The 16,796-nt window shown below is 43.4% G+C and overlaps 1 protein-coding gene across 2 annotated transcripts; it reads left to right on the forward strand.

Moving 5' to 3' along the window:
• Positions 1–24: 24 nt before the first annotated feature.
• hyi (hydroxypyruvate isomerase) lies at positions 25–14,227 on the forward strand. 2 transcript variants are annotated; one of them, XR_003214257.1, is made up of 9 exons: positions 25–339; positions 2,428–2,539; positions 9,744–9,858; positions 11,369–11,447; positions 12,101–12,150; positions 12,225–12,294; positions 13,230–13,364; positions 13,444–13,605; positions 13,670–14,227. XR_003214257.1 is itself a non-coding variant. In XM_003452513.5 (8 exons), exons 1-8 carry the CDS (start codon positions 141–143, stop codon positions 13,500–13,502), a joined length of 819 nt encoding a protein of 272 aa, XP_003452561.1. In that variant the 5' UTR covers positions 25–140; the 3' UTR covers positions 13,503–14,140. The 2 variants fall into 2 exon arrangements, 1 of the variants encoding a protein (XP_003452561.1); XM_003452513.5 differs by having other exon boundaries at positions 13,444–14,140.
• The last annotated feature ends 2,569 nt before the right edge of the window (positions 14,228–16,796 follow it).

Consider the following 16,796-nt stretch of genomic DNA (forward strand, 5'->3'; position numbering starts at 1 on the left):
TTTTGAAAGGTTTGCTTTCCGTTTCCGGTCCAAACCGATGGAAATGTAGCTAGCTTAGCGTAGGTCTTCCCTGTCTGTTAGCACGAAGAAAGTTCAGCTGGGCGACTGAACTCGGTCGTTGGCTTCGGAAGTTTAACAGGATGGCTCCATTGAAGTTTTGTGCGAATATTTCGTGGCTGTTCACAGAGCTTCCGGACTTCAGCCAGAGAATATTAGCAGCAGCCGCGGCTGGATTTCAGGCTGTGGAGGCAGCGTGGCTGTACGATTCGGATTTACAGGAGCTTCAGAGAGTCAGAAAGGCCACAGGGGTGGAGGTCGTCCTTATCAACACCCCGCCAGGTAGACACCAGAGGGGGTCGCACCGTTGGTTTACACACAGCTGTTCATGTTAACTACCAATGCTGAAGCATGGCGTGGAGAGCAACTTACTCCCGGGTGGTTTTTCAAAGGCGTGCACAACAATAATAAAAAAAACCCCACAACCCTCTTAAAACGATATATATTAATTGTTTTTCTTTTAATGACAAATATTCTTAAATAAGCCAATTTGGAATGTAAAAATACAAATTAAATCCAACACAATAAAGCCAGTGAAGCATGGTGAAACTGCCTGTGTCAGGTAGTGCTACTGCTCCACTACTACTGCTATGTTTTATAAAGCAAAAAATACTAAATTTGAGCTATTTCAATGTAACTCTGATACAATTTCAGTACAGGGTTATCGGTAATAGTGAGTACAGGACGATAGAGCTGTTATGCATTGCGTTTCTGTCACAGTTTCAGTCTGTTTGAGGATTGTTCCACTCCTAGTTATCCTTGCCTTATGGCATCCATGCATCCATTCACCCTTTCATTCATCATCTTCTGCTTATCCAATTCAGGGTCACAGTTGGGCTGGAGCCTGTCCCACATGTCATTGAGCGGGAGGCAGGATGGCTTTATAGCTGTAGCTCCCAAATGGCCTGGTGAACTGTGTTAATGTTTCCTCTCATCTGATGGAGAGGTGGTTAATAAAGGGAGAAACTGATCATTTAAAAAAATACATAAAATCTGATTGAAGTGTAGACTTTAAGCTATAATTCAAGGGGTTAACAAAAGTATTGCATTTATTGTCTTCTTTCAATATGCTGGAGCAGCGGCTCTACTCCAGACAATGCCTCCAGACATCTGAGCTCCTTACCCTTTCTCTAAGAATGAGCCCAGCCACCATACTGTCATTTCGACTGCATGTGTTTGCGACCTTTTGGTCATTACCCAAATTTCATCAGGGTTGGGACATAGATGGATTAGTATGTCTCAGTCTTTCAGCTTGGCGCGCTCGTCACCTTGACAATTCAGTACAATACCTGCAATACTGCTGATGTTGCACCAATCTGCTGGTCCAATAAGATTTCAAAATGCTTGAACTCGCTTGCTTGAGGCAGCCTCTCTTCTCCAACACAGTGGGAGAATTCCACTGTTTTTGTGGCCTCAGACTTGTAGGACTCAGACTTTGACTCCGAGGCGCTGACTCTCCTGCATGTTGTAAGGAGCTAGTTGAGGTGGCTTGGGCACTGGTTAAGATGTCTCCCAGGCACCTCCCTTTGGAGGTGCTCCTGGCACTTCCAATTGGGAAGAGACCCCCAGGGTAGACCCATAACCTGCTGGAGAGATTATATTTCTCGTCTGGTCTGGGAACGCCTCAGGATTCCCCCCCCCCCCCCCCCCCCCCCCCGGAGGAAAAATGTGACTGGGGAGAAGGATGCATGGAATACCCTGCTGCCACAATTAGCCTGCTGTCAGAGGTATCCAAATTTGGATAAGGGGAACATAATGGACTGATGCAATTGAATTAACTTGTTTTGTTTTTTTATGCATAGTCCCATTTCAGTCAAAAGAGCTAATCTGAGATATGAACATGTGTGCATTTCAATTCTGAGCTGTCCTTTGCTGTCTCTTGAAAATCAATCATGTTTAGGACAGCATTAAATACATGCTGTAGCCTGATAACTACACATCACAGCTACAAAGACCCCAACAACTGTGAAAGGTCTGTTTGCTAGTAATATATGGTGTAAACACAGTATATTGATTAGAAGAAGGATATATTGGGTAGTAATCTGCCAGCATAGACATAGGCAGTTTTTCCTTATTTTCATGGCTCTGACAGTTTGTGAATAGACTCAGTTTTGGGTTTTGAAGTCCTCATTTCTTCCCCAGTGTTTTATTAAAAGTAGCCGTCGTTCAAGATTAATTATCACTCAGACCAACAAGATCAGCTCAGTTTCACTTACGAAGGCAGAGCAATGAAGACGCATCATAAACGCTAACAATGATGTCACCCACTACAGCAGGGATTCAACACACAGAAATTAAGCTTAAGAGTGATTGTGATGTGTGTGTGTGTGTGTGTGTGTGTGTGTGTGTGTGTGTGTGTGTGTGTTGCAGGAGATATAAAGGCAGGTGATCTTGGTCTTGGAGCAGTTCCTGGGAGAGAAGCAGAGTTCAGAGAGGGACTGGATCTAAGTTTGAAGTATGCCAGAGCTTTGGACTGTAAGAGGTAACTTTAAATCCATTTATCCCTTAACCTCCAACCTGAGAAACAAAGAAATTACATATATTATTAATAAGTGTGTAGTCATACTAAAGCTTGCATTTGTCTTATGCTATGTAATAGAGCTGCAGCTGTTGATTACTCTAGTAATCAAATAATCTATCGATTATTCCATTGATTAATCAAGTAATCAGAATAATTGCAAAAGCGAAACCAAGAAGCAGTGCAGTCTTATATGAAAGAAATTTCATATCCGCATACTCAAGGGGTTCAAAAGAGGGGCCACAGAGGGGCTCCAGCACTAAAGACAAGTCCCATACAGGGACGCTGACCCTAACCACGGGTCTCAGCCAGCGAAGCCCTTTCAAAAAAACACATGGCAAGGGGGGGTGCACTTGATCTCAGCATGTCTGCTGCTAAATAAACCTTAATTGTAGAAAAAAATGCGTTTATCCAGAAGCTCCTGCAATTTTAAAATGGATAGCTGGGATGGGAGAGTGTGCTGGTCCTGGCACCATTCCTCAAAGGCTGCCCATTTGTAAGCATATGAAGCCCAGCACTCCTGATTGTTGCTACCACGATTGGGGGCAGACCCTTAGCTGTCAAACTGAACCTGTCATCGTGGTGACCTGAGGACATGCGGTGCCGATGCGCTCTCTCTAGAACTGGAGATATCCCTCCCTGCCTGTTTATGGAAGAGACCTCTGTTGAATTGTCCATCCTGACTTGGATATTCTGGCTCCTCAGAATTGGACAAAAATGCTTGAGAGCTGAGAACTCTGCTAGTAAGTGATTGATGTGCAGCCTGTGCTGTGGTCCAGATCCCTCTCACTGATGTGCCTTCACACAGAGCTTCCCACCCCATCAGAGAAGCATTTGTGGAAACCACCTTGTGAAACAACACTGCCAGTCGGAGAGCCCTGGTGCAGCAGCCAGGGGACGAAGAGCTAACATGCAAGCTGCAGTTACCGTCAGCATCCTCCAGCAACAGCTATGTCGCCACCTGTTCTCTTTAGCAAGTTACGAGAGCCCAGTTGTCCAGATAAGCTAAGATATGAACAGCCGTCTCTCTGAGGGGTGCTAACGCTGCCTCGGCACATTTTGCAAAAGTGCGCCCAGCAGGAGACAACCTAAATGCAGCACCAGGTTCGAAGGCTATAGGTGTGTAGCCACATGAAAATAAGCGTCTGTTAGATCAGTTGTTGCCCACCAGTCTCCTGGGCCAGCTGCATTCAAAAGCTGTCTGAGTGTTAGCTTCTGTCTTGAACTTGTACATTCTTAGATATTTGTTCAAGTATGGGACAAAGCCCCCTTTTTTCCAAACAATAAAATAATGGCTTTACCAACCTTTCTCTGTCTCCGAAGCAGGGACCCATTCGTTTTGTTCTTTTTTGCAGTAATGCACTTCCTCCCTCAGTATCACTGCTTCGTCCTTGCAAACAGTGGTTGTGTACAATTCTGCAGAAACAAGGAGGCGGAGAAGGGATGCAGCCATGCCACTGAGGGAGGTGAGCACTCAGCCGGCTGACCTGTCTCGCTGTAGGTAGGCCGTTGCCCCCCCCCCCAGTGTGTTCATGGGGAAATGCATCACCTGCCTGGCCTGGCTCATTTGCTTGTAGGCTGAGGATTTGCAATTGTTTGAGAATAAGCATTTTTTATTGATTGTAACATAGGACCATGTACATTAATACAGTTTGTTGGAGACACCTTGTTGGGGCACAGCAATGAAACACAGCAGGAACACTTGATTTGGTCACCTGAAAATTCAACATACCCAAACTGGGAGTTACAACCTGAGAAATTTCCTGTGCAGGGGGTTTGTGCTTCGTAGACGGTGGTAGAAAAGTGCAGTGTCGTCTAGGGACGACAAGCTAAACACAACTTAAGCGGTGCCTCTTGGACAGCAACAGAGAGGGAAAAGCAGCATTTCCCTGCCACTGGACCCATTCTCCACTCGATCCCAGAGCTAGGAGGGCTGAGGCTTCTTCCTCCCGGGTGTTGGGCGCAAAGGTGAGGCTTTGCTCAAAGCTTACTGGTGTGGAACTCGATACGGAGGCTGTGCACTCGCTGGAAGGTCACCCACAGCAGCAGTGGGCTCTGCTCTTTCGCAGGTCGGCAGAGCAGTGGCAGGACTCTGAGAGCTAGTTGTGGGCGCTGCTTCATCCTCAGATCAAATCTAGCCTGCATTGCTTCAAGTGATCTGGGTGCGAATAACCCAGCAGCAGACACTGGTTCGTCAAATACACAGCCTTGTCCCTGTCTGGGAAATCAAAGAGTGTCAGCCACAGGTACCTCTGTGTCACTACCATCGACACCATCCCTCTGCCAAGGGAGAGTGCTGCATAGGGTGCAGCACTCCATACCACTACTGCATGGCGGGGCGCACGAAGGATCTAATCAGTGGTGACTATGACTGCCTGCAGGAACCAGCAACTCGAGCACCACCAGGGACATCGCCTGGTACGTCTGGAGCACTGTGACGAAGCGGCAGTGCCTGAGCCCGATAAATCTTGTCCAGCTGCGATTTGCTGAAGCGACACTGCTTGGACGGCAGAGTTGTGGGGTCACCGACACCATGGTTGTGAGACGGGGGCAGATAAGCAGCCAGGGACAGCTCCATAGGAGGTGGGCCAGCTAAGCCAGCCTCCTCGGCACCATCCAGGTCCAGTCGGGCACAGTGACACTGGTAGACAGTAGTTTGCTCCATGATGCGGTTAGCTCAGAGACCAAGTCTGGGAACATGGGACGCCAGTTTTTGGCCATCATGGGCTCCGGTGGGAGGATAAGAATTACGTGTTCTGAGCTGGCAGAGGAGAAGGTCAGTCCACAGGGAAAAAAAGAGACATGCCATTGTGGCCGGCCGACGCAGCAGTAGCAGCACACTGTGCAGACGATAGGCTCTCCTGCTCATCCCTCAACAAACCACACATGTCCAGCACGTCACCGTCTCCCTGGGGAGTGCCGGCCAGCTGCATGGTTCCGGCTCATCTTTGGTTAACCCATCAACATATTCCATGTGGTCAGCTCAGCTAATTTGCGGGGACATTGACCACATACTCCTGGTCTTTGGACTCAGATCAGGCCGGGGCCCCAGACTTGGATATGACAGGGTCATGCCTTGCGACATCCATGCTGTCCATCCCAGCACCTTCTCTATAAACATCACCTGTCTGTCCATGATCGAGCGCCGGCCCTGACAACAAAACGCACAGGCTTCAGGCTCGGTTGATGCTTTCCTACCCCAGGCAGACAGGGCACGTATTGTGCTGGTCGTTGCCATGCAAAGAGAAAAAAGAGAAACCACTGGGCACAGCGAACAGAAGATTTCTGCTTTGCCATCTTCGATTTGGTGTAAAGAGGTGTTCTTGGCGAGGTGACGAGGGTAAGAACCGAGGGATGACTGTGATGACAGGGGTATTATGCAGGTCATCTGCCTTAAAGGCTTGGTTTCTTCAACCAGGACACACAGGCGTTGATCCCCCATACTTACATGTTGTACCGAGTGAATCGACTGAAAGGTAACACGTTTTCTTTCGCCCAACATGAGCTGACCGCCTCGGCAACGGCTCCGCCTCTTTTCTCTTCGCAGTGTGTAAACTCTGGCTTCATGTTAAACTGGACCACCATCATCACTCAGCTGCTGTTGTGTTATCAGTATTTGTGGGCTTAATAAACTTAATTAACTTAACTAATTTAAGCTTTTATTCACTCGCTGCTCCTAAATTGTAGGACCTGTATTGCAGGTCTGTTCTTAGTGGCTCACATTTCCAGAGCTGTGTGTTAAATGAAGCTTCGAAGCAAAGAATTTGTGTCGAATTTTTTACGATGGAATTATTCAAATTACTCGATGAATGTTTGCAGCCCTACTCTGTAACTGTATATGTTACTGTGTCACTGCTGTTAGACTGTAATGCTTCTGCTGGCAGCTCGTGACATTAAAGTCACACTTCTAACAGGTCGTCTGTCATCAGTGACCGTAGTCATCGAAACCAAGGTTGGAGTTTAAATTTTAGTTTGCACTAATAATTCTGCTGTTCATAGCTTTTTTTTTTTTAAAACAATATTTTAAAATATTGTAATTCTAAATATGAGACACTATCACCCTCCCCTCCTCTCCGTGGTCAGCTGTCTCTCTGTCTTAGTGAGCTAGTGAGGTGTACTGAGTGATGCTGGTTGTTCCAGCAGAGGGTCCAGGCTCAGGACCAAAGCAGACTGTTTTACATAAATTGCTGAACTCGTTCCCATTGGACCTAAGATTTGTGTACAAGCTTGCTTTTATTTAGCTGGATCCATTTACATGGTTTAAATTGTTGTATCTATGCATTTTCTTTATAACACCTTGTGAAGCACTTTGTGTGTTTTGTTCTTGAAAAGTGCGGTATAAATAAAATTAACTTACTTACAGTTGCAAGTCAACCAGGCTCAGACATTTCTCAGGCCATTATAGTAGAGCAGCTAGAAGAAAGGCACTTTAGTAAGAGGCATGGCTGCCCACGCAAGACTCCAAACACTGTGTCTGGTGAACACCAGGCAATGTTTATGGCCTAGTAATACCACTCTGTGGAAATGTAAGTGCTCCTTCCCTTCACAAAGTAAAACATTGTGCTCTCAGCAGCTGAAACGTATTTACTTTAAAACACAAAGACTGCTTTCTCCACACAGTGTCCACTCGTTCTGCCAAATATTATAAAAAGTATAAGAAAATCAAAGGTCATTTTCATTGTGCTGGTAGTGACACAACCACAGCATTACTGGTACATGTTGTAGTTACTTTGGCAGTTTTAGCTTATACTTTTGCCACCAGGTGATTTACCGGTGAATGTGTTGAATTATTTGTGGATGTGTGCTGCTTTGCTAGCATTTTATTCCACAGCCCTCATTATTGACGAGTTGTTATCATCTGATTAAGTAAAGGTTACGTTGACTTGCTGCACCATCTCACCACACCAGTTGGTACTTAATGAAAGTAAAACTCGGATGATCTGATATCCTCGTGTTGGTGTTGTTCCCACGTCATCATAATAAATGTTGTTCCAGGTTCAACACTGCAAGTGACGTAATACTTTTGCAAGCCAAGCGATTCATTCATTTATGAAATTCCAGTGTTGCAAGGACGATATGTATAATGCTTACCGTTTATTAAAGAACAGTATCCTGAAGTGCAATGAATTCAAATTGCTGGATCGGCGGACAGAGGCGCTTTCTCGCAAGTTAAGTTTTTTTTTGTTTTGTTTTTTTTTTAATTTATTTTTTTTGTTTTGTTTTACTGCGTTTTTTTCCGAAGTCGCAGAAGTATGACATCACAACAGTGTGATTGGTCACTTGCAGTGTTGAACCTGGAACAACATTTCTTATGATGACGTGGGAACAACACCGACACGAGGATATCAGATCGTGCGTAAAGCTCAGCAATAGTTGAACTTAATTTGATATCTCTTCAGCAGCGTACACAGATGTTTTGGACAAAGTCAAAGCAGTTGGTTTGTAACTTCCTGTTGATTTCTGGTTCATTTTAGCACAAAATTTGCATTGAAGGTTTGAAGTTACTCGGAGCCTTTCAGTCACAGCTTAACCTTTGCTGGTTTTTATAACTTTTTCATAAAATGCATTTTAAATGCTGAATCGGCTCGTGCAGATTAACTGGCTGATATCTTTTGTATGTGTTATAATGAAGGTAAACACACTTTTGGCATCTGAGGCTACAGATTTACCAACATATGCTGTCTTCAGAGGCTGCAGAGACTTAGCGAACAGAAGGAGAAGCTTGTCATTCAGTGTAAAGCAGCTGTGTGCAGCAGGGACAAAGTCCACTGTGTCCTCTGTGGTTGGGACCAAAATATCACCAGGAAAAGTGAATTCAGTTCATGTAAATACGAGTGACGTCACAGCAATCAATAACTCGGCCTGTTAGCTTTGTCCCCTGATACAATCGGAGTAATTTACAGGAAATTTCAGCATAACATTTTTGATGTCCATTCTGGGGCAGGCTAAGCCTCTTAATGGTGCGAGATTTTAGAGCGGTCCGCCGAGGTTAGCTGATGCTCTGTATATGTAACTCAGAAAAGGAAGGTTTTTATTTCATGTTGCAATGCTTTCAGTTCAGTTTCCAAAGTTTTGTTTTTACTAGTTTTAGTGTTTTACATGTTTGTAATGGTGGATTCTGTGTCAGTGCTTCAGCTGCTAACTTGGAAAACATTTGCTTGTAAACACAATGACAGCGTGTGTTAAATGAACTATCAGTTGAATTTGTGGATCTGTGGATGAATGACTGTGGCTCCACAGGTGGGCGCTTCCTTTTTTGTTATCCAGTTAATGTCTTTACACTACAGGAGTTTCACGTTTCCACTAAAGGTTAAGTGAAGACATTGTAAGTGTGTTGATCTGGATTTAAAGCGTACATTATCCACACTGGTTTGTTCATGTAGAGAATGCTAGTTGACCTATTAAATGGCATTATGTCATTGCTTGTTAGACTGACCACAGCCAGTTAGAAACAATTCGACATGTTGCCAAATCCGAGTGATAAACCAGCCACTTGTATCCGAGCGCCCGGGCTGTTCCCTGGAACGTGCTGGAAAAGTGTCTCCAGGTTCTGCAGTTTCACTGAGCTCTGTGGAGCTTTTCAACATCTGTCGGCTCATTTTTCTGTTTTCATAACTTTGTGTTTCACTCTCACTGATGTTTTGTTTCAGAGCAGCTGGCAACATAAATTTGAAAAGCTTGTTTGTCTCTTAATTCTTGTAATTGCCGCTGTGTTATCTCATAATTTGAGCTAGTTTGATTAGATGGTTGATAAACCAAACAAATGCACCTTTTGGAGATCTTTGTGTCACTTTTGTTCTCGGATGTGTAATCCATCCCCATAAAACTGTCCTGCAGGTACAGAGTTGAACAAAACCATGTTGATTTGGCACAGTGTGTGAAAAATAAAAATCCATGTAGCTGCTGGAGTTTGAGGCTCCTGGTGTTGTTCATGCAGACTCATTGTCACGTTTCAGCAGAACGCAGGTATTGTTAATGACACTTACTTTAACCAGACAATATGTCTGCTGCGAAAAAAGGTCGATTCAGACCAATTTAGGACAAGGTCAGTTCCCTTAATATGTCTGGCACAAAGCAGTCTTTATAAATGTGTTTTAAAAGCTAGAATAGGAGAGTAATAGATGTTTGTGTGTGCCAGCGTCTCATCTTTTCTACATTTCCTTTTCAGGATTCACCTGATGGCTGGGAGAGTTCCCGTGGACTCTGACAGAGCGACGGTTGCCAAGGAAATGGAGGCCGTCTTTGTGCAGAACCTAAAATATGCTGCTGATATCCTTTCAAAGGTAAGTGACCTTCTCTGTCCAACATACCACTGCTCTCACGTCAGTGCAGTTCATAAATCTTTAATAAATGCATTCCCCTTTGGGTATGAAAAAAGGATTTAACCCCTCCACTCGAGTATAGGCCAGTTTTGGAGTGCACATGATGAGCACAATGACAGTAAATATATGTTTAATTGAGTCGGTTGAGCCTACGTGGAGGTGGTTTGGTGTCCTGGCTGAGAATGAGGAGCAAAGGATCTCCATGCTAACAACTGGACCTGTTCCAGTGCTAAAAGCTGTCGTACAGAGATGAGCTAATGCGAGTGTCACTCAGTCCTCTGTAGCCGTTTGCTTCTCCACAAACTTCTGCTTGAGAGCCACGCCGGCTGCGGCATCAATCAGTGACTTTCCAATTCAGCTGGCGTCCCTGCCACCGCCTCCCAGCCCTCCACTCTCCTGTGTCAGACACGGCTGCTTTTCAGCAAAATACTCTGAAAACTGCATGTGCATCCACTTGGATGAGCCCTGACACTGACCTGCGACTCAGCTTCTGACACATTGTGCTCCAATAATGAAGCATGAAAGGGTTTGAAGCACTTCTGTATAGTTTCGAGCTGCAGTGTGGGTTGCCAGATATGAACAGAGATGGAGCTGGGTGTAATGGCCTGTGGACAATGTTTTTAGGCTCTACCACAATAGACAGTTTATATCTTGATATTTCAAAATTTTCATGCTCAATTTATCCCTTTAATACATACCGTTGCTCTAGTGTGAAGCTTCGAGTAGTCAGTGCAACATAGACCTACAATAAAACATAATTGAATCCATTTTTGGGCTGGCACTGGCTTTTAACAACTGTTTGCTGAAAATAAGGCCATGATGTAAGGCTGTATACTGTATATGTGCTCATATACTATAATTTAATAGAGGCACACACTAAAACTCCAGTTTTATTATTGCTGTTTCTCTGCTGAAATCTGGATTTTAATAGTTGCAGCATTGTCTGATAAAATCAGCGTACACGTAAAGGCCAACAGCTGTGATTTTATTTGTTCTTTTTTGGGGGGGGTGTCAGCTGCTATAGTTTAGTGTAAAATGACTCAAAATTATATGTTTTTGTTCGATTGTCATTCATGTCTTTTTCAGCTGCTGTGCAGTCAGCTGAATCAGCTGCTCCTTTTCCACTCTGCCACTTACTGAGCGGAGTAAAAGCAAAAATAGAAGTGCCTCTGACAGGAACGTAAGGGCTTATGCTCGTGGGCCGATATTTTCAGCTCTTCTGTGGACTGTATGCAGGGTTTTCCCCAAAAGTTTGGATTGCTTGGTAACTATTTTTGTCAAGAGTCACTACTTTGGACACCTGTAGTACGTTCTGGTAAGCCAGGTGTGGGATGTTAGCTGTGCGCAGCAAAGTATGAGAAGCCCAGAGTTTGAAACTGCCAACTAGTAACCTGAAGGTTGCTGGTTTGAGTCCCTGTTAAGATACAAAAATGTGTGTAATGAATGAAAAATATCACAATATCGCTCTTAGGAAGGAATCACTGGACTGATTGAACCGATCAACACCAGGATTACAGACCCCAGGTATTTTCTGGACTCTCCTCATCAGGGTAAGACCGCCCACTCTAAACACCATTGAACTGACATCAAGAAACACATTATACTTACATTTGCATATAAATGATCAAAAACGCTGACCTGACCAAAATGTGAGTTCAGCTGGAGCTTCAAATAAGAGTTGACTGGTTGATAACATCCAGGACTCAGTCCAGGTGTCACACTCATGACTTTTGACCCTCTGGATATCATGTTAGATGCGAGTGTATTACATGTCCTTCATGCAGACTAACACTATTTTCCTCCAGCTTGTCTCATTTTTTTAAGACAGTCTCCTGGTGCCTTCTGTTTTGCCGTGTCTCCCTGATTGGTCAGATCTGCTTATTCAGAGCCGAAAAATCGAGCTTGGTTAAAAAGTGAAATTACATGGCTGCATTAAAAATCAGTCCAAAAAATGTGCAGTTTTTATGCATCTGGTGTGTAGAGGCCTTCAGACTGTGTCATTAAAATTAGCCAACAGCTAAACTGGGAAACTCTAAACCTAAATGTGAGCTGGTGTGTTTATGTTTATATTCATTGGTCAGTGATCCTAAATCAAACCATGAATGGCATGATGCTGTAATGATGATGTACAGCGTATCAGCTTATTTCCAGCACGTGTAAATGCTTCCTGTCTGCAGAGAATAATGTTTTTTTCTGTCCGCAGCATCTGCAATCCTGGAGAAGGTTGGAAAGCCAAATATGAAACTGCAGATGGTGCGTTCTTTCAAAATGTGTCTAAAGTGAAGAGAAAGGAAAAAATAACTTAACAGCCGTTTCAACTGTTTCAGGACATCTTTCACTGGCAAATAATGGATGGAAACCTTACACAAAACATTCAAAAGTATATTCCTATCATTGGTGAGTATGCAAATGTTCATCTAATAATACTAAAAACTCAAATCAGGCATACCAGTCGAGCCTCAAATCTAATCCTTCTGGGTTAATATCTGCAGAGGCTGCCTGTCTTTTCTTCTCTTCTTTATTAATTTCTGCCTGTCACTCACACTTCATGCCTCTTCTATTGAACTCGTGGGGATGACGGCGTGATGGCTTATGTTAGAGCCAGTAAATGGCCATAATGCACAAAAACTGGATATGCAGAGGGAACTGACTTACCCACCCTCCTGATGATATAAATCTGCTGTGGATTGTGCTTTGCCTTTAAACAGCAGCTACAGAGGAAATGAGGTCCCATCAGGTCGTTTGCTTCATCAGCATCAGATACTGACTGTAGGCTGCCGTAAATGACATTTTAAAACTTGAACCTTGTTATCTAGCAGCATGCTTTTTTCTTTCTTAGAGGCAGACTAAAGGTATCTGTGTCTTATCACACAAGTGGCATTAAGAATGTTAATTAAAATCACCTTGTAGACCTCATAATATTGATGTGATATGGACACTGACCTCTGCCAGCTTCACTCAGAGAGGCTGCGTCTGCACTGGGCAGAAGGCAACTGGCTATTTTTGTGCTCTGTCTTTCTGTCTAGTTCAGTTCTCTTTGCAGCGTTTTGGATCAACTGAAGTGTAGAAGTAAGAAATGCACGGGCTGATTTTCAGCATCACTGTGACACAGGGGGTGAAAGAAGGCAGTCCTACGAGTTTCCTTAGTGTCTGTATTGAAGGACAAAAGTACTCCCAGTTCCTCCGTGTTACTGGAGGTAATCCTATCCACAGTAGGTATCTGGTTAGGCGCTTCTGCTCTTTATGTTCCCCAACACAAATTTGGGCAGTTTCACACATAAAATTTGTTTTTATGAACACGTCACAAGATGATAGGTTGTCACGTTTCTCAGGTCACGTCCAGATTGCTCAGGTTCCCGGCAGAAATGAGCCCGACAGCGCCGGAGAGCTCAGTTACAGCTACCTGTTCGACACACTGGAAAACATCGGCTACCAGGGTTATATCGGGTGTGAATACAAGCCGCAAGGTGAGTGTTCATGTGATTTAAGGAATCATTATGAAAAAGATTTAGAAAACAGCCATAATTAACTCTTTTTGCACTGCAGGCTCCACAGACGAGGGTCTGGGCTGGATCAGAGAATACTGGACTCACAGAAAGTGCTGAGACGAGGTGACGGAGCGTAAAGCTGTCAGTGTTGAGCCCGACGGCACTCTACCTGCAGCACCCACCTTTTCCATTTAACTTGGGCTTTGCACAGACTCCTGTGGCCTTATATTGTTTTATAAATGTGTCATCCTCTCTGAATCTGTTTCCACACTGTAGAAAGAAGTGAATACACGTTTTTCTCCTCATCATTGGCGGGTTTGTGCCAATCGTGTGGATTTGTGCTTCTTTCTTCATCAGTGCACTCACTTCATTAACAGCAGTGATTCAGGATAGCAATGTTGTTCTTTAAAATCAAGTTCAAATCGTTTTTTTCCATAAGTTTCTTCGTAGCGTCAGGTGGAAGGAACGTAGGACGCAGCAGGCAGAGCCGCCCGAAGGCTAACATGATAAAATAGTGGATGATTGTGACAGGCAGGCTGTATCCACATCAAAATGTAAAAAATATATATTTAGAGTAGCAGACTGATGGAGCAAACAATTAAGAATTCATTTTTGTGAATGAAAAATTTTGAGTCCTGGTACGGCATTTTAAATATGAATAACTGCAACATAATCACAATTAATAATGAACTAATGAATGCTATATTTAAAGTTTTGGCATGTGAGAAAATGACCTTCAGGGCTGAAAAATTAAAGTGCTGAAGTGGGTTTTCTTTCTGAGACGTGTAACTGAGATATTAGAAAAATAAACTTTCCTTCGATGTAAAATATTATTTTCTGAATTTAATGAATAAACGTTCCAGTTTCCCCCAAACTGCATTAAGGTCTTCTTATTTACAGCTGAGAAGATAAAGTGCTCTGCTCATAGAAAGAGTCCAAATAATGAAGTGTAAACGATTTCCTGAACATTTAGCTGACAAATGTGACCATGCCAAACTCAAAGAGTTGGGACAGATTTATATATTAAAACAAATTTATATGTTTACTGCTTAATGTAACAGAACCAGATCTTTCTCTGTTTAACTGCTTTGATGCGTTGCTCATACCGAGGCTGCTGGCTTGTAGCTAGCTTTAGCTTTAGCCACTTTGCCATTGTTAGCTCCTTTACAGTTTTTTCTGATGGCTTGAGCACATTTTTTGTAACTATTGGCTATTTTTGCAAAACTCTACACACAAATAAGAAAACTCTTCACCAAATCAGCAAAACATTGTAGTTTTCTTGTAAAAGCGAATAACCTTTGCTTAACTCTCCACACCTTTGTAAAAATGGTATTTTCGTATCCAACAGTTAACACAAGCCATCATATTAATAAGCACACAATGCACCAACTACACACTGATGGTATGAATAAAAACACACCTGGCTTTTGCTTTCTCTGTGCACAAGGTAGGCTATGTCAGATTGAGCTCATACTTTTGTCATAGATCCATAAGCATAGAGGGATCCAAACTTCAAGTACTGGTTTTTATTCACACACATCAAAACAAACACAAGTGTTTATTTCCAAGTATAGGATTATTTGCAATCGCCATATTGACTATATGGGTTTCTTGGTCTGCAGTGAACATGCTTCCTCTGCTCCCAGCATCTGGTCGTCTAGCAATTCTGCAAAGTAACATTTTCAGTATTTTTACATCTATGGTATTGTTGTGTTTCTCATTAGCATGGCAGTGCTACAGATCTTAGTGCAAAGTGACTGTACTAACCGACTCTCATTTCAAAATGTCCTTATGATGCTTGCTACAGTGTAGCGGCTCGAGTTAGGCTGAACCCGTTGGCCAGCTTCCCTCAGGGTCACTCCATGGTTGATGACATGGTCACTATTGTAGCTCTGATGTCATCAGCAATTTTATTTCTTACTCTTCTTACCCTTCCTCTCCCCCCTCCTCGTCCTCCTCTTGCTCCTCCTTGTCCTTGTCGTCCTCTTCATCCTACTTCTTCACCTCCACGTCCTCTTCCTCGGCCTCCTCTACTTCTCACTCTTCCTGCTCCCTCCACTGTACTCCACACACACAGCTTACCTGTATTATAGTGCTTAGGCTGATTGCAAAGTGAACTAATTATCTAAAAAAGTTTTCACATGTGACAGTGTGCCAGACAGTTGGCAAAATAGTGTAAATAATGGCCTTAAATGTGTATAGTTTTGCTAGGAGTGTGTTGATCCTTTGGAAATTGAGTGTAAAGCCGTGAGTTGTGTTCACAGTTCTGCAAAAAGAGTGCTGTGCAGTGGATTGTAGCTACAGGTTTGCAAAGTGTGTGTTACAAAATGGCAAACTGAGTGCAAAGCAGTGTTTGTGCTTTTAGTTTTGCAAACTCAGTGAGTGGTTTTGCTATAAGTTTTAATAGTTTTAGAAATTGTGCTATAAGAATCACAGTTAGGGTTTAAGCATTCAGAAAAAACTGTAAAATGTGCAGCTGCAGAATTATTGTTCTGGCTTCCTTCACAGTTTATTTCGGCGAACTTCTTGTTTACATTGAAGAGATCGTAAGAGCTTGAAAAAAAAAAAAGGCAACTGAACGTCTGCTGTGTTTGTCGTACTGTGAGGTTTAATCAGTGAACAGACGGTCAGTCTCTGGTGTTTGCTGATAACACTCCTCTCTCAGTATAGAAACATACAAATACAATCATTCCTGTGGCTTCAGGCTGAGTCCAGAGTCAGCAGTGGTGGTCGTCTCTGATCTGCAGTATGTGGATCTGACTCCACGAGTTTCATGTTTCGTGGTTTCTGCTGCACGAACACTTCCAGCTCCGAGTCCTAATTACAAACGACACCAAATCATTTTCCCTTCTGTCTTCTGGTTTGCTTCAGCGCGCAGCTCATTAGTGTTCATCTTCCTGACCCTCGTGGCCCGTAGACTTTACACTGAGATGATTTCATCCACAGCAGTCACAGCAGCTTTGGTACACTTAAGAAGTATTTCCACACACGGGCCACTGGACTTGCATTTTAAACTACTGGTGCACATACTGATGAACACTCACGTAAATTAATTGCACTGTTTAAAAACACATTTATCGATTATTAACACATGTTAAGAATCAATATGCCTTCAACTCTGTAATATGAGTTATTCTCCTCCTGTGCTGAGGGAGGATTCACACGGACGCATTTCAGCCTTAAAGCTTTCGCCTCTTAACTTACACAACGTATTTATGGCGACGGCGTCGTGTAGATGAACTGTGAACCTGCTGCTTTGCTTTTGTGCACTGAAAGTTGAGAAAAGGTTTTGTGTGTTTTTCATGCGTCAGCCAGTCAAATGATGCTATGACTGGCTGCTTGTGCAGTTCAGCATCAGAATGAAGGAAAAGTTGATAATTGCGGTGTGCAATCAGTTGTGTACATGAACAG

Source organism: Oreochromis niloticus, linkage group LG15, assembly GCF_001858045.2.
Source record: "Oreochromis niloticus isolate F11D_XX linkage group LG15, O_niloticus_UMD_NMBU, whole genome shotgun sequence".
Lineage (NCBI taxonomy): Eukaryota > Metazoa > Chordata > Actinopteri > Cichliformes > Cichlidae > Oreochromis > Oreochromis niloticus.

Excerpts from the sequence above, each read along its gene's own strand:
- hyi (XM_003452513.5), top strand. The coding sequence starts at position 141 with ATGGCTCCATTGAAGTTTTGTGCGAATATTTCGTGGCTGTTCACAGAG. Across the intron at positions 12,151-12,224 it reads CAAATATGAAACTGCAGATG|GACATCTTTCACTGGCAAAT; the intron begins GTGCGTTCTTTC and ends CAACTGTTTCAG. Across the intron at positions 12,295-13,229 it reads AAAGTATATTCCTATCATTG|GTCACGTCCAGATTGCTCAG; the intron begins GTGAGTATGCAA and ends CACGTTTCTCAG.